This window comes from Lepisosteus platostomus, chromosome 5 (genome assembly GCF_059453375.1).
Source record: "Lepisosteus platostomus isolate fLepPlt1 chromosome 5, fLepPlt1.hap1, whole genome shotgun sequence".
Lineage (NCBI taxonomy): Eukaryota > Metazoa > Chordata > Actinopteri > Semionotiformes > Lepisosteidae > Lepisosteus > Lepisosteus platostomus.
Window position 1 is genome coordinate 571,669 of NC_142615.1, and position 20,832 is coordinate 592,500.

At 51.0% G+C, this 20,832-nt stretch overlaps 2 protein-coding genes across 21 annotated transcripts in view; one reads left to right on the top strand and one right to left on the bottom strand.

Moving 5' to 3' along the window:
• Positions 1–20,832, bottom strand: part of LOC148662306 (class I histocompatibility antigen, F10 alpha chain-like) — a 109,895-nt gene that overhangs the window by 2,628 nt on the left and 86,435 nt on the right. For 2 of the 19 annotated variants that reach the window (XR_015936731.1, XM_088631931.1), the window contains exons 1-8: positions 9,315–9,534; positions 8,237–8,479; positions 7,186–7,449; positions 6,547–6,828; positions 1,387–1,509; positions 1,226–1,258; positions 1,090–1,133; positions 496–554 (exon numbers count right to left, since the gene is read on the bottom strand). Coding sequence is in view for 13 of the 19 variants with exons in the window: in XM_088631931.1 (XP_088488057.1) it covers positions 496–554; positions 1,090–1,133; positions 1,226–1,258; positions 1,387–1,509; positions 6,547–6,828; positions 7,186–7,449; positions 8,237–8,479; positions 9,315–9,384 (1,118 nt within the window). In the remaining 6 variants the exon portion in view is untranslated. Of the gene's footprint in view, positions 1–495; positions 1,134–1,225; positions 1,259–1,386; positions 1,510–3,207; positions 4,150–5,086; positions 6,350–6,546; positions 6,829–7,185; positions 7,450–8,236; positions 8,505–9,314; positions 9,535–20,832 lie in introns of those variants that run through there. The other 17 variants (XM_088631936.1, XM_088631934.1, XM_088631933.1 and 14 more) reach the window with 16 other exon arrangements.
• The window catches only part of LOC148662307 (class I histocompatibility antigen, F10 alpha chain-like), a 24,912-nt gene continuing 13,688 nt past the window's right edge, over positions 9,609–20,832 (top strand). For both annotated transcript variants that reach the window (XM_088631951.1, XM_088631952.1), the window contains exons 1-3: positions 9,609–9,678; positions 9,896–10,156; positions 10,758–11,036. In XM_088631951.1, the coding sequence (XP_088488077.1) occupies positions 9,624–9,678; positions 9,896–10,156; positions 10,758–11,036 (595 nt within the window). In that variant the 5' untranslated portion in view covers positions 9,609–9,623. The remainder of the gene's footprint in view (positions 9,679–9,895; positions 10,157–10,757; positions 11,037–20,832) is intronic.

The window sequence follows — 20,832 nt, forward strand, 5'->3', positions numbered from 1 at the left end:
GTGTCAATACGGAACGGAGCAGCTGTTTAGCTCTGTAGAGTAACGTACTGTACTCTACTGCTGGGTATTGTACAGTACATTACTCGGCATATAAGACCGAGCCGCTATTAAAATACAAGAATAAGATGATTGCTGAAACTACACTTACACTACACTCTGCTTACACTGAAAAAAGGCGTCTGTCTTTTACGTTTCAGGTAATTTAAGTCTGGAATATTAAGGCCACTAAAACATTTTCAGATTGCGTCTTTGCTTTTATAATGTCTCCAGATTGGACAGTTAGAGACTGCATTTCGTTAAGAAATACTGTGTGTGTGTGAAAGTGGCTGGCTGGAACATTTCTGCTGTAAGAATTCCCTCGTGCATCACATTACCTTAGTCATTACAGTGAGCAGGAAGGGCTACTTCACACTACGATTCTCGCCAATTGCTCTTTCCCAGGTCGAGACCAGGGGTCTGCGACAATATGCAGAATTAAAGTCGGGCAATACTTACTGGGAGCCATCAGGACCTGTGTTAGTTTGTGAGGATGAATCAGATCCAGTCCTGTAACGCTCCGTCTCGCAAGAGACAAAAAACAAGACATCAGCAACAAGTGAGACAGCTCTCTTCTAAAACATGGCCAGCACTCACACAGCTTTGATCTGTGTTTATAGAAATCCCTTTCCCTTTCTCCTGTAAAAGTTCCTGACCACATCATCCCAACCTGATGCGAATCGGGATCTTCCTGCTTCTGAAGGCAAGAGTGGTGTGAGGTTCTCCACAGTCCCACCACAAGGAGCACACTCAGCTATATGGACAGCATGGCTCCACACGCAACTGAGCTGGAGGAGCGCTGTAACACACAGGAGCTCTCGAGAGAAACCATGAACTGACTGTCCCGAGTCTGCACACTGACTCACCTCTGCAGTCTCTGTGGAAAAGACATACCCTCCTCACCACACCTGAGACACCTGCACTGAATGAATGACCCTGCTCACCCGTTTCTAACTCCAGGACACCAGCACACTGACTCACCAGGAGCACACTACGAGATCCGTCAGGACACCTGACCCACCTGACAGAATAACAGTGTGACAGACACAGGACAATCTGCTTACCTGGTGCAGGGTCACCGAGGAGCACCCTCACCTCTGCAGAGAGGAAAGAGATCAATCAGCACACCTGAGACACCTGACCCACCTGACTGAATAACAGTGTGACAGACACAGGACAATCTTCTTACCTGGTGCAGGGTCACGGAGGGGCTTCTTCACCTCTGCAGAGAGGAAACACACAGTGAGACCATCACAACCTGAGGAGACCTGCCGTGACTGAACACACCTCAACACTGTTAACTTTGTTATTTAACACTAGACTGACCAGCACTCCTTCCTCCTCACTCACCTGTCTGTGTCGTCGTCCAGATGACAATCCCAACGACAGCGATGAGAACCAGGACTCCAACTACAACTCCAACTACAACTCCAACGATGATCCCAATGGGAAAACCTCCCTCACTCTTGGGCTCTGTAATCACACACAGACACCCCATCACCCCAGTGTGAAGATCACCCCACCCTCAGTCTAGAGTCACACACAGACCCCCCATCACCCCAGTGTCACCCCACCCTCAGTCTAGAGTCACACACAGATACCCCATCACCCCAGTGTGAAGATCACCCCACCCTCAGTCTAGAGTCACACAGACACCCCATCACCCCAGTGTCACCCCACCCTCAGTCTAGAGTCACACACAGACACCCCATCACCCCAGTGTCACCCCACCCTCAGTCTAGAGTCACACAGACACCCCATCACCCCAGTGTGAAGATCACCCCACCCTCAGTCTAGACTCACACACAGACACCCCATCACCCCAGTGTCACCCCACCCCCAGTCTAGAGTCTGTCCAGAGTCTCTCCTGTAGTCCACACACTTCTTCAGTACTGGACACAGGTCTAGACTCATCCTGGGCTTTGTCATATATACAGAACAATCCACACTGCCTGTCCTGGTCAGTGACAGTCCCTCTCCTGTCCAGAGTCTCTCCTGTAGTCCACACACTTCTTCAGTACTGGACACAGGTCTAGACTCATCCTGGGCTTTGTCATATATACAGAACAATCCACACTGCCTGTCCTGGTCAGTGACAGTACCTCTCCTGTCCAGAGTCTCTCCTGTAGTCCACACACTTCTTCAGTACTGGACACAGGTCTAGACTCATCCTGGGCTTTGTCATATATACAGAACAATCCACACTGCCTGTCCTGGTCAGTGACAGTACCTCTCCTGTCCAGAGTCTCTCCTGTAGTCCACACACTTCTTCAGTACTGGACACAGGTCTAGACTCATCCTGGGCTTTGTCATATATACAGAACAATCCACACTGCCTGTCCTGGTCAGTGACAGTACCTCTCCTGTCCAGAGTCTCTCCTGTAGTCCACATACTTCTTCAGTACTGGACACAGGTCTAGACTCATCCTGGGCTTTGTCATATATACAGAACAATCAACACTGCCTGTCCTGGTCAGTGACAGTCCCTCTCCTGTCCAGAGTCTCTCCTGTAGTCCACACACTTCTTCAGCACTGGACACAGGTCTAGACTCATCCTGGGCTTTGTCATATATACAGAACAATCCACACTGCCTGTCCTGGTCAGTGACAGTACCTCTCCTGTCCAGAGTCTCTCCTGTAGTCCACATACTTCTTCAGTACTGGACACAGGTCTAGACTCATCCTGGGCTTTGTCATATATACAGAACAATCAACACTGCCTGTCCTGGTCAGTGACAGTCCCTCTCCTGTCCAGAGTCTCTCCTGTAGTCCACACACTTCTTCAGCACTGGACACAGGTCTAGACTCATCCTGGGCTTTGTCATCTATACAGAACAATCAACACTGCCTGTCCTGGTCAGTGACACCTGTGCAGCTTGTTCCCCACCCCCACTCCCCTCTGTGTACAGAAGAGCCTCCTGTCCTGACTGGAGGAGCTCACCCAGCTGTGTCTGGAGAGAAGCCAGGGTATCGGCTTCAACCACAGGGCTGGGCAGCTTGTTCCCCACCCCCACCCCCCTCTGTGTACAGCAGAGCCTCCTGTCCTGACTGGAGGAGCTCATCCAGCTGTGTCTGGAGAGAAGCCAGGGTATCGGCTTCAACCACAGGGCTGGGCAGCCTGTTCCCTCCTCCCACCCCCCTCTGTGTACAGAGGTAACAACAACAATAATAATAATAAAAAAAACTATTTTATATAGGGCCTTTGAAGGTGGCTTGTCACAGAGCTTTATAGAACGACAACAACAATAAAAAAATACACAAGATATGCACAATGAGAACACACAGTGAGAGGAGACTGTAGACGAATACAGCAGGGGCAGAGGGGTAAAGAACAGAGCCAGTCAGATAGAAGCCCCTCTGGAGAAGACGGTATCGAGTCTGGATCTGACAGAGTTCGGGGGGGAGACTCTGATATTCTGGGGGACAGAGTTATGAGCCTCAATCTCAGGGTAGTGGGTTCGTGTCCCACGTCGGGCACCAGGTGCTCCCTGTTGGAGCTTGGGCACCAGGCCAACCGCCCTGTCCTGTGAAAAACTAATGTTCCAGTAACAGCAACAGGATGCTGCTGTCCTGTATGCCAGAGGAGGCATGAAGGGCAAACATCCATCTTAAAAGAAACTGGGGGACAGAGTTTTAGGGTAGGAACTGTAGCGCTGTACAGTATGTTCTGGTCTCTGAATGTGTTGTCCCAAGTCTTGAGACAGGAGTCATGGAATCTCACATCTTTGGCAGGTATTTGTACATGAAGCACCTGTAGTAAACTGCTGTAACACATCAATTTCCCTACGGGATTAATAAAGTCTTATCTATCTAAACGGACAGTTTTTACACCCACAATCTCTCTCTCGCACACCCAAGTTATCCTTATCCAGTCTTTCAAAGTCTGTGGAAAACTGCCAAATGTTTTCAGCTCGTATGGCAGTACAGTGTATCACGTCCCAGACACACGTGGCCTGTCTCTCATTTGAGCTCCAGGACCAGGTAACCATGTCCTTCCCCTGCTGGGGGGTGAGGGACACAGCGCTCCTAATGCTGGGTGAATTTTGAAATTCCTTTGCCTTGTATCTTCCACAGCCGGCGTTCCCGTGTCCGGTCTATTTCAGGAGCTTTTCCCTGGAGAGGAAACAAAGTCCAGTGGATAACTGAAACCGCCCTCGCGCCACGACAGCCTGACAAGAACAGCGCTTGAAGATTTACTTCAGGAAGGCCTCGCAGGCTGTGGACTGACATTCCTGCGTCTTTCAGACACCGCGGAGAGGTGGGCCCTCCGACCAGAACCAAGCTTTTTTGTTAGAGTGGACCAGTGGTTGGGCTCAGAACCCACTACTGGGGGGCTGTGGGTTCGAATCCTGGGGGAGACACAGCTGTCTCTACAGTCCCAGCATTCCCAGCGTATGAAGAGGCACAGGTGGCAGCTACTTTGGATTAAAACCCACTTTCATTTGTTAATTACACTAAGCACTGTCCTTTGACCTTGGAATCACACCTATCTTTAATTCTCACGCATTTTAAGCATTTTCGGAGAGATCACTTTTATTATGGAAACAATCAGATCTTAGTGCCTCTGCTGGGGACAAGTGAGTCAACTACACTCGAGAATGAAATATCGGGGCGGCTAACAGTCAGAGAAATATAAGATCACTTTATTGGCCATATACAATTTCCTGCATTAGCAGTTTGTCTTTTTTCATGCACCCTGACTTGCTCTCTGTGTGTGACACACACAGACAGGGAGAGAGAAGCTGGGGGTCAGAGCACAGGGTCAGCCATTGTACAGCGCCCCTGGAGCAGCTGGGGTGAAGGGCCTTGCTCAGGGGCCCAACACAGTAGGATTCCTCTGCTAGCTGTGGGATTTGAACTGGCAGCCCTCCAGCCACAGGCTCAGATCCTGAGCCCCAGAGCCACCACACTGTGAAGCTATTTCTGCAGTTTTTGCTTGTTCCAAAATGGATCTAAACCAGAAACCAGCTCTCTAATAGAGGCAGTGATTGATTAGCATGGAAACAGCAGTCTGCACCAGGCGTCAGTCAATGACAAGAAGAAGACATACCCTCCTGAATTAGACCTGAATCAGACCCCGCAGAGCTGGCTAGTGAACTAGTCTCCTCTCAACCTGGAGCACATCAGGGAGAGAAAATCAAACACCTACTTCAGCAGCAGACTTTCAGGACACACAGCTCCACAGGTCTAGAGCACAGACAGTGTGGAGACACACAGCTCCACAGGTCTAGAGCGCAGACACACAGTGTGGAGACACACAGCTCCACAGGTCTAGAGCACAGACAGTGTGGAGACACACAGCTCCACAGGTCTAGAGCGCAGACACACAGTGTGGAGACACACAGCTCCACAGGTCTGGAGCACAGACACACAGTGTGGAGACACACAGCTCCACAGGTCTGGAGCACAGACACACAGCTCCACAGGTCTAGAGCACAGACACCCAGTGTGGAGACACACAGCTCCACAGCTCTAGAGCGCAGACACACAGCTCCACAGGTCTGGAGCACAGACACACAGTGTCAGGGCAGACAACATCCCTCCCACAAACCTACAAAAGCTCTACAGCCAATTCACACAGCGCCATGATGTAAACACTCCTCACTCCCTGACTCGCAGGACACAAATACCCAAATACCTGGGTAGACCTCTTGAGGGACTCTCTCTCTGCTGTGAAAAGGAAAGAGATCAGTCAGCACACCTGAGACACCTGACTGACAATAACACAGCCCAGCACCCTGACTCAACTGGAGCAGACCCACTGAGGGGCTCCTTCGCATCTGTGGAATGGAAGAACAGTCTCTTATTAAACACAGGAGATCTGGACTCGCTGAATGACACTCCTCAACACTCTTACTAAACACCGGCATCTGGAGCTGAGTGTTGCTGTTCTTTTTCTGCGTACCTCGGAGAGCTGGTCCAGACCAGCAGTCTGACACTGAAGTGCTCACATGGTACCGGTGTTTGTGCTGTGTGTCTTTAACACGCCACCGGTAACATGAATTTCCAGCTCTCAGTGTCATCCATCTACAGAGCTGTGTGAGGGTGTGTTTGTGTGTGTGTGGTACAGGTCAGTGCACTGAGCGTGATGTTACACTTTGTATGTACTGGAGTGCTTGTTTGGTACATTCTGTGCTTAGGGCTTGTTGTGTAGATGTGTGTTTTAGTGGGAGTGCGGACAGCTGTGGCTCACCAGTCATCCGTTTCTTACAATACCAGATGATGCCTAGAATCACAACAAGAACAATGACCATCAGCCACAGCAGATTCTTCTTGCTGAAGCCAGTGGAGGAAACAGCCTCATTCTTGCGCTCTGTAGACCAACACACAGAGACACAGCGCTGACGCGTTCACCCATGAATCGCATCTACATGTATTTAAATATTCGTAGGTACCGCCACAGATCGTGTTAAAAGCATAAAAATGCCTCTTTCACCTGTCATGGTGCCACAGAGACGAGAAGAGAACAGTCCTCCCAGCCCACACTGGCTCGATCCTGCCCCCCCTCACCTGCGCTCTTGACGATGGGCTGTCTGAGGCTGGAGTGGTTGACAAAGCAGGTGAAGTTGTGTCTCTTCAGCTCCTCCTCGCTCACTCTCAGACTCCTCCTGACCTGGAAGCTCCCGTCTCCGTTGGGCAGCACCACCGCAGGGTCCACCCCCTCGGTCAGCACCTGTCCGTCCCTCCGCCAGGACACAGCCACGTCCCCGGGGAAGAAGCCGGTGGCCAGGCAGGTGACGTTTCCTGTCCCGGATGGAAAGGGCCTGTGCAGCACAGCCACGTCAGGGAGGACTGGAAAGAGAGAGACAGCAGACACCTGCCGAGTGAGGGAACTGACGGACACTGCGCGCTCTGAAGGGTCAGTTTATTCCAGAAGGCCAGTCTCCATAACAGAGGCACGTGCCAGAACTCACTCTAGGCCACTGCCATCTCGCCCCTTACGCACTGCACTGCAGAAGAAACCTTACTAACCACAGCTCACGATTCCAAAACCAGAGACACGAAGCAGGCAGGTCCGACACACTCTTACTGATCTCACTGCTTGCTTTACTAGGCCTTCAGATGCCTAGCAGGACTGTAAGGAAGGCGTAGGAGCAAAATCGGACCTGCTTTGGAAGCAGACGCCTCAGATCAGCTGTGAAAACTTACACTCAACGTTGCGCTCCTTAAATTTATTCTTGTAGTTAACGAACTTCTCCAGCCACTGGATACAATACTGCTCCAGGAAGGTCTTCTCTTTCCTTTTGTTAAATTTCAGCTGGGTGCAGAGTGTCTGGTTCCGGATCCACGTCCAGTTTCCTGTGTCCAGCCTGAGAAGGTCTGAGCCATTGAACCCCAGCGCCCAGACTTTTCGAGTCTCTCTGCTGTCACTGTCCTGCTCGCAGCCACACATGTGCTGGAATGTGAGATTCCCTGGAGTTCACAGAAAACAAACAATGATGTCACTCAATGTGTCAAGATAAAACATACCACCTGTTGATTGTGACTGTGGGTGTCCAATAGCAACCCAGTCCACAGCACTCCCGTCCCACACTCCAACCCAGTTTAACCCCACACTCCAGCCCAGTCCAACCCCACACTCCAGCCCAGTCCAGTCCCACACTCCAGCCCAGTTTAACCCCACACTCCAGCCCAGTTTAACCCCACACTCCAGCCCAGTCCAACCCCACACTCCAGCCCAGTTGAACCCCACACTCTAGCCCAGTCCAACCCCACACTCCGGCCCAGTCCAACCCCACACTCCAGCCCAGTCCAGTCCCACACTCCAGCCCAGTTTAACCCCACACTCCAGCCCAGTCCAGTCCCACACTCCAGCCCAGTTTAACCCCACACTCCAGCCCAGTTTAACCCCACACTCCAGCCCAGTCCAACCCCACACTCCAACCCAGTTTAACCCCACACTCCAGCCCAGTCCAACCCCACACTCCAGCCCAGTCCAGTCCCACACTCCAGCCCAGTTTAACCCCACACTCCAGCCCAGTTTAACCCCACACTCCAGCCCAGTCCAACCCCACACTCCAGCCCAGTTGAACCCCACACTCTAGCCCAGTCCAACCCCACACTCCGGCCCAGTCCAACCCCACACTCCAGCCCAGTCCAGTCCCACACTCCAGCCCAGTTTAACCCCACACTCCAGCCCAGTCCAACCCCACACTCCAGCCCAGTTTAACCCCACACTCTGGCCCAGATTCTTTCTTACCTTCTGTTGTACAGGTACTTCTAAAGAGATTCAGGTTGTCAGCAGATTTGTGTGAATTTATTAACCAGTCATTATTGGTCTTTAAATAAGGCACCTTATTCATCCACTCCTGCCGAAAGACAGCCCTGTTTGTGTCATTGTAGTATATGAGCACCTCATCGTCCAGCTTTGTGACTACGGTGACAGCAGGCAGGTCTGTTTTTCCTGAGGTCCCAGTGCAGTAGTAGTACAGGGAGTGAGTCACTGCAGCACAGACAGACACAGACACCTTGGTCAGAGTTTAACACTGACAGGCTGGAGGCACTGAGTAAAAAGTACGAGGGAAACCAACACAAGTATTCAAAATATTCAGACATTAATGACAAAGACAACACAGTGGATTTCTTCAGAATCAACAGTGAAACACAAGTCAGGGTAGACAAGGGTTAAATTACAGGGAGTATAATTAAAACTGAGGACAGGAGGCTCTTCTGTACACAGAGGGGGGTGGGGGTGGGGAACAGGCTGCCCAGCCCTGTGGTTGAAGCCGATACCCTGGCTTCTCTCCAGACACAGCTGGGTGAGCTCCTCCAGTCAGGACAGGAGGCTCTACTGTACACAGAGGGGGGTGGGGGTGGGGAACAAGCTGCCCAGCCCTGTGGTTGAAGCCGATACCCTGGCTTCTCTCCACACACAGCTGGGTGAGCTCCTGGGATCAACTGGCTACTTCATATCCAAACGGCCTGGATGGGCAGAATGACATCTCACGCAGTTACAGCCAGGCGAATAGTTCGTATCACGTCCTTCGGTCTCCAAGACAGTCCATCCCAACGATGTCGCTGTACAGGTCACAGGCGGGCAGGGCAGAAGCATCTCTCGCAGCGGAAACCGAGAACAACAGGGCGCCCGGACGGCAATCTATTCTAATTGGAGTAAGGAAAGCGAAGGCAGGCGCGCACGTCGGCGTTTGAAAAGTTTATTTTTTTAATCGAATTTTCCGCCGAGGACGCCCATAACTCAGGCCCCCTGTACATCACAAACCCGTTAAAAGTCGAAGCCAAGAGGAATAATTTGAGGGTCCGATTCCGGTCCAACTCACCGGCGGAGGCGGCCTGGACGCCGCACAGAACCAGAACCAGAACCAGCACCAGCACCAGGACCCGGATCATGGTCTCCTTCGTCTTCGGAGCCGCATTAGTTCGGAGCCCCCGCCGAAGAGTGATTCCTGTCTCGCCTCTTTCACGAACACCTCAGTTGGGCTGTGTTCTCTTCCGGTTCTTCCGGTGTTTCCGAAACCGAAACTTCTGAGCCTCGACGAGACGCCCGAGCAAGCAACAAAAAAAACAGCAGCCCTGAAGATGTACGTGTCGCGTTTCTCTTACCGGTGCCCCCCGTGAGAGTGGGCGAGATGCTGCTGTCCGTGGTCTTGGGGCTCTGGTGTCGACTCCACGCAGCTTCGGCAGGTGGGTGCCGTCGGACGGGTGTAAAGCCCTCAGGTCAGAAACTGAGGGGACGGACGTCGCGAATCGTGGGTGGGAAACCGGGCCGACTGCGCGTTTTCCCGAGTGGGGAGCGCCGGGGGCTGAAATCGCGTGTTTCCAGACAGTTTCTCCCCCCGGAGGTCTCACCCCACGACTGCGCGTTTTTCACGAAGGGGTTCCCGTCTGTTTCTGTTTCCAGTCACCCACTCCCTGCTCTACTTCTACACCGGGGTCAGTGGGGTCAGGGGGTTCCCCGAGTTCACCTCCGGGGGCCTGGTGGACGGGCAGGAGTTTGTCCACTACGACAGCGACATCAAGAGGATGATTCCCAAGACGGAGTGGATAGAAAGGAACAAGGGGAAGGACTACTGGGACAGAGAGACACAGAAACAGGACGAAACCTGGCGGATATTCAGGGACAGCTTGGGGACCCTGCAGGAGCGCTTCCGCCAAGCAGGCGGTGAGTAAACTCGGACTCTGGGCGCTCTCACCCTGCGGTCTGTGTGGGTCCTGATGCCCCAGTATAGTGACGGGGGACACTGGACTGTAAACAGGCGCCGTCCTTCGGATGAGACGTCAAACCGAGGCCCTGACTCTCTGTGTTCATTAACAATCCCGGGGTGTCTCTCGAGAAGAGTAGGGGTGTAACCCCGGCGTCCTGGCCACATTTCCCATGGGCCCTTACCAGTCATGGCCTCCTGATCACCCCCCTCTCTGAACTGGCTCCATCCCTCTGCTCTCCTCCCCCTGAGAGCTGCTGTGTGTGAGAGGACTGGAGCATCATGCAGGTGGGGTACACACTGGTGGAGCAGGAGGGGATCCCCGTTACTGTCCAGAGCTCCGAGGGGAGAGCCCAGAGGAGAGCTCCAGAAGTGTAAGAGGTTATTATTATTATTAAGCACACTTAATACGTTTTTTTACAGTTAATACCCCATTCCCAGTGGGGTTCAGGGGTGTGTGTGAAACGAAGCCAGGAGTTCGAAGGGTGACTTGGGGTGACCCTGAGTTCAGCTGGGGATTCTGGTCTATTCGTGTCTGTTCTGTACTTGTCCACTCTGCAGGTGTCCACACGTTCCAGAGGATGTACGGATGTGAGTGGGACGAGGAGGACGGAGCCACACGGGGGTTCAATCAGTACGGATACGATGGGAGAGACTTCATCATGTTCGACCTGAAGACACTGACCTGGGTGGCCCCGGTCCCACAGGCTGTGTCCACCAAACTGAAGTGGGAAAGTGACACAGCTTTCACTGAGGGGAGAAAGAACTACCTGACCCAGGAGTGTATCGAGTGGCTGAAGAAGTATGTGGACTACGGCAGAGAGACTCTGAACAGGAGAGGTACTGTCACTGACCAGGACAGGCAGTGTTGATTGTTCTGTATATATGACAAAGCCCAGGATGAGTCTAGACCTGTGTCCAGTACTGAAGAAGTGTGTGGACTACAGGAGAGACTCTGGACAGGAGAGGGACTGTCACTGAGCAGGACAGGCAGTGTGGATTGTTCTGTATATATGACAAAGCCCAGGATGAGTCTAGACCTGTGTCCAGTACTGAAGAAGTGTGTGGACTACAGGAGAGACTCTGGACAGGAGAGGTACTGTCACTGACCAGGACAGGCAGTGTTGATTGTTCTGTATATATGACAAAGCCCAGGATGAGTCTAGACCTGTGTCCAGTACTGAAGAAGTGTGTGGACTACAGGAGAGACTCTGAACAGGAGAGGTACTGTCACTGACCAGGACAGGCAGTGTCGATTGTTCTGTATATATGACAAAGCCCAGGATGAGTCTAGACCTGTGTCCAGTACTGAAGAAGTGTGTGGACTACAGGAGAGACTCTGGACAGGAGAGGGACTGTCACTGACCAGGACAGGCAGTGTGGATTGTTCTGTATATATGACAAAGCCCAGGATGAGTCTAGACCTGTGTCCAGTACTGAAGAAGTGTGTGGACTACGGCAGAGAGACTCTGGACAGGAGAGGTACTGTCACTGACCAGGACAGGCAGTGTTGATTGTTCTGTATATATGACAAAGCCCAGGATGAGTCTAGACCTGTGTCCAGTACTGAAGAAGTGTGTGGACTACAGGAGAGACTCTGGACAGGAGAGGGACTGTCACTGACCAGGACAGGCAGTGTGGATTGTTCTGTATATATGACAAAGCCCAGGATGAGTCTAGACCTGTGTCCAGTACTGAAGAAGTGTGTGGACTACAGGAGAGACTCTGGACAGGAGAGGTACTGTCACTGACCAGGACAGGCAGTGTTGATTGTTCTGTATATATGACAAAGCCCAGGATGAGTCTAGACCTGTGTCCAGGACTGAAGAAGTGTGTGGACTACGGCAGAGAGACTCTGGACAGGAGAGGTACTGTCACTGACCAGGACAGGCAGTGTTGATTGTTCTGTATATATGACAAAGCCCAGGATGAGTCTAGACCTGTGTCCAGTACTGAAGAAGTGTGTGGACTACAGGAGAGACTCTGGACAGGAGAGGGACTGTCACTGACCAGGACAGGCAGTGTTGATTGTTCTGTATATATGACAAAGCCCAGGATGAGTCTAGACCTGTGTCCAGTACTGAAGAAGTGTGTGGACTACAGGAGAGACTCTGGACAGGAGAGGGACTGTCACTGAGCAGGACAGGCAGTGTGGATTGTTCTGTATATATGACAAAGCCCAGGATCAGTCTAGACCTGTGTCCAGTACTGAAGAAGTGTGTGGACTACAGGAGAGACTCTGGACAGGAGAGGTACTGTCACTGACCAGGACAGGCAGTGTTGATTGTTCTGTATATATGACAAAGCCCAGGATGAGTCTAGACCTGTGTCCAGTACTGAAGAAGTGTGTGGACTACAGGAGAGACTCTGGACAGGAGAGGTACTGTCACTGACCAGGACAGGCAGTGTTGATTGTTCTGTATATATGACAAAGCCCAGGATGAGTCTAGACCTGTGTCCAGTACTGAAGAAGTATGTGAACTACGGCAGAGAGACTCTGAACAGGAGAGGTACTGTCACTGAGCAGGACAGGCAGTGTGGATTGTTCTGTATATATGACAAAGCCCAGGATGAGTCTAGACCTGTGTCCAGTACTGAAGAAGTGTGTGGACTACAGGAGAGACTCTGGACAGGAGAGGGACTGTCACTGACCAGGACAGGCAGTGTTGATTGTTCTGTATATATGACAAAGCCCAGGATGAGTCTAGACCTGTGTCCAGTACTGAAGAAGTGTGTGGACTACAGGAGAGACTCTGGACAGGAGAGGTACTGTCACTGACCAGGACAGGCAGTGTTGATTGTTCTGTATATATGACAAAGCCCAGGATGAGTCTAGACCTGTGTCCAGTACTGAAGAAGTGTGTGGACTACAGGAGAGACTCTGGACAGGAGAGGGACTGTCACTGACCAGGACAGGCAGTGTTGATTGTTCTGTATATATGACAAAGCCCAGGATGAGTCTAGACCTGTGTCCAGTACTGAAGAAGTGTGTGGACTACAGGAGAGACTCTGGACAGGAGAGGTACTGTCACTGACCAGGACAGGCAGTGTTGATTGTTCTGTATATATGACAAAGCCCAGGATGAGTCTAGACCTGTGTCCAGGACTGAAGAAGTGTGTGGACTACGGCAGAGAGACTCTGGACAGGAGAGGTACTGTCACTGACCAGGACAGGCAGTGTTGATTGTTCTGTATATATGACAAAGCCCAGGATGAGTCTAGACCTGTGTCCAGTACTGAAGAAGTGTGTGGACTACAGGAGAGACTCTGGACAGGAGAGGGACTGTCACTGACCAGGACAGGCAGTGTTGATTGTTCTGTATATATGACAAAGCCCAGGATGAGTCTAGACCTGTGTCCAGTACTGAAGAAGTGTGTGGACTACAGGAGAGACTCTGGACAGGAGAGGGACTGTCACTGAGCAGGACAGGCAGTGTGGATTGTTCTGTATATATGACAAAGCCCAGGATCAGTCTAGACCTGTGTCCAGTACTGAAGAAGTGTGTGGACTACAGGAGAGACTCTGGACAGGAGAGGTACTGTCACTGACCAGGACAGGCAGTGTTGATTGTTCTGTATATATGACAAAGCCCAGGATGAGTCTAGACCTGTGTCCAGTACTGAAGAAGTGTGTGGACTACAGGAGAGACTCTGGACAGGAGAGGTACTGTCACTGACCAGGACAGGCAGTGTTGATTGTTCTGTATATATGACAAAGCCCAGGATGAGTCTAGACCTGTGTCCAGTACTGAAGAAGTATGTGAACTACGGCAGAGAGACTCTGAACAGGAGAGGTACTGTCACTGAGCAGGACAGGCAGTGTGGATTGTTCTGTATATATGACAAAGCCCAGGATGAGTCTAGACCTGTGTCCAGTACTGAAGAAGTGTGTGGACTACAGGAGAGACTCTGGACAGGAGAGGGACTGTCACTGACCAGGACAGGCAGTGTTGATTGTTCTGTATATATGACAAAGCCCAGGATGAGTCTAGACCTGTGTCCAGTACTGAAGAAGTGTGTGGACTACAGGAGAGACTCTGGACAGGAGAGGTACTGTCACTGACCAGGACAGGCAGTGTTGATTGTTCTGTATATATGACAAAGCCCAGGATGAGTCTAGACCTGTGTCCAGTACTGAAGAAGTGTGTGGACTACAGGAGAGACTCTGGACAGGAGAGGGACTGTCACTGACCAGGACAGGCAGTGTTGATTGTTCTGTATATATGACAAAGCCCAGGATGAGTCTAGACCTGTGTCCAGTACTGAAGAAGTGTGTGGACTACAGGAGAGACTCTGGACAGGAGAGGTACTGTCACTGACCAGGACAGGCAGTGTTGATTGTTCTGTATATATGACAAAGCCCAGGATGAGTCTAGACCTGTGTCCAGTACTGAAGAAGTGTGTGGACTACAGGAGAGACTCTGGACAGGAGAGGGACTGTCACTGACCAGGACAGGCAGTGTGGATTGTTCTGTATATATGACAAAGCCCAGGATGAGTCTAGACCTGTGTCCAGTACTGAAGAAGTGTGTGGACTACAGGAGAGACTCTGAACAGGAGAGGTACTGTCACTGACCAGGACAGGCAGTGTCGATTGTTCTGTATATATGACAAAGCCCAGGATGAGTCTAGACCTGTGTCCAGTACTGAAGAAGTGTGTGGACTACAGGAGAGACTCTGGACAGGAGAGGGACTGTCACTGACCAGGACAGGCAGTGTGGATTGTTCTGTATATATGACAAAGCCCAGGATGAGTCTAGACCTGTGTCCAGTACTGAAGAAGTGTGTGGACTACAGGAGAGACTCTGGACAGGAGAGGTACTGTCACTGACCAGGACAGGCAGTGTTGATTGTTCTGTATATATGACAAAGCCCAGGATGAGTCTAGACCTGTGTCCAGTACTGAAGAAGTGTGTGGACTACAGGAGAGACTCTGGACAGGAGAGGGACTGTCACTGACCAGGACAGGCAGTGTGGATTGTTCTGTATATATGACAAAGCCCAGGATGAGTCTAGACCTGTGTCCAGTACTGAAGAAGTGTGTGGACTACAGGAGAGACTCTGGACAGGAGAGGTACTGTCACTGACCAGGACAGGCAGTGTTGATTGTTCTGTATATATGACAAAGCCCAGGATGAGTCTAGACCTGTGTCCAGGACTGAGAAGTATGTGGACTACGGCAGAGAGACTCTGAACAGGAGAGGTACTGTCACTGACCAGGACAGGCAGTGTTGATTGTTCTGTATATATGACAAAGCCCAGGATGAGTCTAGACCTGTGTCCAGTACTGAAGAAGTGTGTGGACTACGGCAGAGAGACTCTGGACAGGAGAGGTACTGTCACTGACCAGGACAGGCAGTGTTGATTGTTCTGTATATATGACAAAGCCCAGGATGAGTCTAGACCTGTGTCCAGTACTGAAGAAGTGTGTGGACTACAGGAGAGACTCTGGACAGGAGAGGTACTGTCACTGACCAGGACAGGCAGTGTGGATTGTTCTGTATATATGACAAAGCCCAGGATGAGTCTAGACCTGTGTCCAGGACTGAAGAAGTGTGTGGACTACGGCAGAGAGACTCTGGACAGGAGAGGTACTGTCACTGACCAGGACAGGCAGTGTTGATTGTTCTGTATATATGACAAAGCCCAGGATGAGTCTAGACCTGTGTCCAGTACTGAAGAAGTGTGTGGACTACGGCAGAGAGACTCTGGACAGGAGAGGTACTGTCACTGACCAGGACAGGCAGTGTTGATTGTTCTGTATATATGACAAAGCCCAGGATGAGTCTAGACCTGTGTCCAGTACTGAAGAAGTGTGTGGACTACAGGAGAGACTCTGGACAGGAGAGGTACTGTCACTGACCAGGACAGGCAGTGTGGATTGTTCTGTATATATGACAAAGCCCAGGATGAGTCTAGACCTGTGTCCAGTACTGAAGAAGTGTGTGGACTACAGGAGAGACTCTGGACAGGAGAGGTACTGTCACTGACCAGGACAGGCAGTGTGGATTGTTCTGTATATATGACAAAGCCCAGGATGAGTCTAGACCTGTGTCCAGTACTGAAGAAGTGTGTGGACTACGGCAGAGAGACTCTGGACAGGAGAGGGACTGTCACTGACCAGGACAGGCAGTGTTGATTGTTCTGTATATATGACAAAGCCCAGGATGAGTCTAGACCTGTGTCCAGGACTGAAGAAGTGTGTGGACTACGGCAGAGAGACTCTGGACAGGAGAGGTACTGTCACTGACCAGGACAGGCAGTGTTGATTGTTCTGTATATATGACAAAGCCCAGGATGAGTCTAGACCTGTGTCCAGTACTGAAGAAGTGTGTGGACTACAGGAGAGACTCTGGACAGGAGAGGGACTGTCACTGACCAGGACAGGCAGTGTTGATTGTTCTGTATATATGACAAAGCCCAGGATGAGTCTAGACCTGTGTCCAGGACTGAAGAAGTGTGTGGACTACAGGAGAGACTCTGGACAGGAGAGGGACTGTCACTGACCAGGACAGGCAGTGTTGATTGTTCTGTATATATGACAAAGCCCAGGATGAGTCTAGACCTGTGTCCAGTACTGAAGAAGTGTGTGGACTACAGGAGAGACTCTGGACAGGAGAGGGACTGTCACTGACCAGGACAGGCAGTGTGGATTGTTCTGTATATATGACAAAGCCCAGGATGAGTCTAGACCTGTGTCCAGTACTGAAGAAGTGTGTGGACTACAGGAGAGACTCTGGACAGGAGAGGTACTGTCACTGACCAGGACAGGCAGTGTTGATTGTTCTGTATGTATGACAAAGCCCAGGATGAGTCTAGACCTGTGTCCAGTACTGAAGAAGTGTGTGGACTACGGCAGAGAGACTCTGAACAGGAGAGGTACTGTCACTGAGCAGGACAGGGAGTGTGGATTGTTCTGTATATATGACAAAGCCCAGGATGAGTCTAGACCTGTGTCCAGTACTGAAGAAGTGTGTGGACTACAGGAGAGACTCTGGACAGGAGAGGTACTGTCACTGACCAGGACAGACAGTGTTGATTGTTCTGTATATATGACAAGGCCCAGGATGAGTCTAGACCTGTGTCCAGGACTGAAGAAGTGTGTGGACAACAGGAGAGACTCTGGACAGGAGAGGTACTGTCACTGACCAGGACAGGCAGTGTGGATTGTTCTGTATATATGACAAAGCCCAGGATGAGTCTAGACCTGTGTCCAGTACTGAAGAAGTGTGTGGACTACAGGAGAGACTCTGGACAGGAGAGGTACTGTCACTGACCAGGACAGGCAGTGTTGATTGTTCTGTATATATGACAAAGCCCAGGATGAGTCTAGACCTGTGTCCAGTACTGAAGAAGTGTGTGGACTACGGCAGAGAGACTCTGAACAGGAGAGGTACTGTCACTGACCAGGACAGGCAGTGTGGATTGTTCTGTATATATGACAAAGCCCAGGATGAGTCTAGACCTGTGTCCAGTACTGAAGAAGTGTGTGGACTACAGGAGAGACTCTGGACAGGAGAGGGACTGTCACTGACCAGGACAGGCAGTGTTGATTGTTCTGTATATATGACAAAGCCCAGGATGAGTCTAGACCTGTGTCCAGGACTGAAGAAGTGTGTGGACTACAGGAGAGACTCTGGACAGGAGAGGGACTGTCACTGACCAGGACAGGCAGTGTTGATTGTTCTGTATATATGACAAAGCCCAGGATGAGTCTAGACCTGTGTCCAGTACTGAAGAAGTGTGTGGACTACAGGAGAGACTCTGGACAGGAGAGGGACTGTCACTGACCAGGACAGGCAGTGTGGATTGTTCTGTATATATGACAAAGCCCAGGATGAGTCTAGACCTGTGTCCAGTACTGAAGAAGTGTGTGGACTACAGGAGAGACTCTGGACAGGAGAGGTACTGTCACTGACCAGGACAGGCAGTGTTGATTGTTCTGTATGTATGACAAAGCCCAGGATGAGTCTAGACCTGTGTCCAGTACTGAAGAAGTGTGTGGACTACAGGAGAGACTCTGGACAGGAGAGGTACTGTCACTGACCAGGACAGGCAGTGTTGATTGTTCTGTATATATGACAAAGCCCAGGATGAGTCTAGACCTGTGTCCAGTACTGAAGAAGTGTGTGGACTACGGCAGAGAGACTCTGAACAGGAGAGGTACTGTCACTGAGCAGGACAGGGAGTGTGGATTGTTCTGTATATATGACAAAGCCCAGGATGAGTCTAGACCTGTGTCCAGTACTGAAGAAGTGTGTGGACTACAGGAGAGACTCTGGACAGGAGAGGTACTGTCACTGACCAGGACAGACAGTGTTGATTGTTCTGTATATATGACAAGGCCCAGGATGAGTCTAGACCTGTGTCCAGGACTGAAGAAGTGTGTGGACTACAGGAGAGACTCTGGACAGGAGAGGTACTGTCACTGACCAGGACAGGCAGTGTGGATTGTTCTGTATATATGACAAAGCCCAGGATGAGTCTAGACCTGTGTCCAGTACTGAAGAAGTGTGTGGACTACAGGAGAGACTCTGGACAGGAGAGGTACTGTCACTGACCAGGACAGGCAGTGTTGATTGTTCTGTATATATGACAAAGCCCAGGATGAGTCTAGACCTGTGTCCAGTACTGAAGAAGTGTGTGGACTACGGCAGAGAGACTCTGAACAGGAGAGGTACTGTCACTGACCAGGACAGGCAGTGTGGATTGTTCTGTATATATGACAAAGACAAAGTGTCAGAGTCTGTCAGCTCTGTGATGTGTCTCTCAGTGTCTCAGTGTTAAACTCCTCTCTCTCAATTCAATTCAAGGTGCTTTATTAGCATGACCGATGGGTACAATCAGTGTTGCCAAAGCAAATAAAAATAATAAAATTAACATGGAACAAGACAAAAAATAGAAGTAAAATAAAATCTACAGACATGTTACAGACATTTACAACAAAGACATATTATATAATATCGACATATACTGTAGGCGGCTGGAGCATTATTGGGAGACGGACTCACTGTTCCTCAGGCTGTGACAGGAGATCACATACTGGGCTGCCAGATCAACTGAGTTCCCTCCTCCCTCTCCCACTAGGATTGGGACCTGTTGTGGTTTTGGCAGGGGTGGGAACTCTGGGATTAGATTTCTGAGTTTAGGGAAGACTGTTTCTCTAATCCCAGAGTATCTGTCACAGTGCAGTAGGAAGTGCACCTCTGTCTCTATTTCTCCCCACTGGCAGTGGGAGCACAGCCTGTCCTCTCTGGACAGCCAGGTCTACCTGTGTCCAGTGTGTGTGTCCAGGCTGTGGTCACTGAGCCTGTCCTCTCTGGGCAGCCAGGTCTACCTGTATCCAGTGTGTGTGTCCAGGCTGTGGTCACTGAGCCTGTCCTCTCTGGACAGCCAGGTCTGCCTGTGTCGCCCAGTTTCTATGGCCAGGTTGTGGTCACTGAGCCTGTACTTCGTCGGGGTCTGTTTATGTTTGTTATTTTTTATTTTGGTCAAATATTCAGCTAGTGTGTATTGTCTGTTTAGGGTTCTGTAGCATTCCAGTTGATGTTGTGTTTGTGTGTGTGTGTCCCAGTGTGTGAGATATTGCTGTTTGATCTGTGCTGTGATGTGGTTGAGTCTGGGTTGTGGTGCTCTAGCAGTGCTGTCCTGAGGCTGGTTAGTGTTGGTGTGGCTCAGGTCAGTGAGCCTCAGGACCAGCTGGCTCAGGGGGCTCTGTTTTGGGCTCAGCTCTTGGCTCAGCAGGGCTTTGTGGTGGTAGGAATTTTGGTTGCTGTTTTTTAGGTGTAGCCAATACTTTAATATTCTTTTCTGTATGTTTATCAATAGTGGGTACTGGCCTAATTCGGCCCTGCACCCGTTGTTAGGAGTTTTTCTCTGCACACGGAGGATGATTCTACAGATCTCCATGTGCAGAGTTTCTGTGGGGTGTTTGTCCCATTGGGTGTAATCCTGGTCTGTGAGGGGACCCCAAACTTCACTGCCGTATAGGGCAATGGGTTGGATTACACTTTCAAATATTTGGAGCCAGATTCTTGTTGGTGGGTTGATGTTGAAGAGCCTCCTTCTTATTGCGTAGAAAGCCCTGAGTGCCTTCTCCCTCAGTGCCTTCACTGCCAGGTCAAAACTCCCGGAAGAGCTGATGGTGAGACCGAGATATGTGTAGCTGGATGTGTGCTCCAATGTGTTGTTGTTCAGTGTGAATTTGTACCTGTTTCCCTGAGGTCTGGCTTTCTTCTGGAAAACCATAACTCTGGTCTTGTCCAGGTTGACTGTTAGTGCCCAGGGCTGACAGTACTGCTCCAGCAGTGCCAGGTTCTGCTGCAGCCCCTGTTCTGGGTCCAGATGGGCTGTCAGTGCCCAGGTCTGACAGTCCTGCCCCAGCAGTGCCAGGCTCTGCTGTTCTGGGTCCAGATGGGCTGGCAGTGCCCAGGTCTGACAGTACTGCCCCAGCAGTGCCCAGGTCTGACAGTCCTGCCCCAGCAGTGCCAGGCTCTGCTGTTCTGGGTCCAGATGGGCTGGCAGTGCCCAGGTCTGACAGTCCTGCTCCAGCAGTGCCAGGCTCTGCTGTTCTGGGTCCAGATGGGCTGGCAGTGCCCAGGTCTGACAGTCCTGCTCCAGCAGTGCCAGGTTCTGC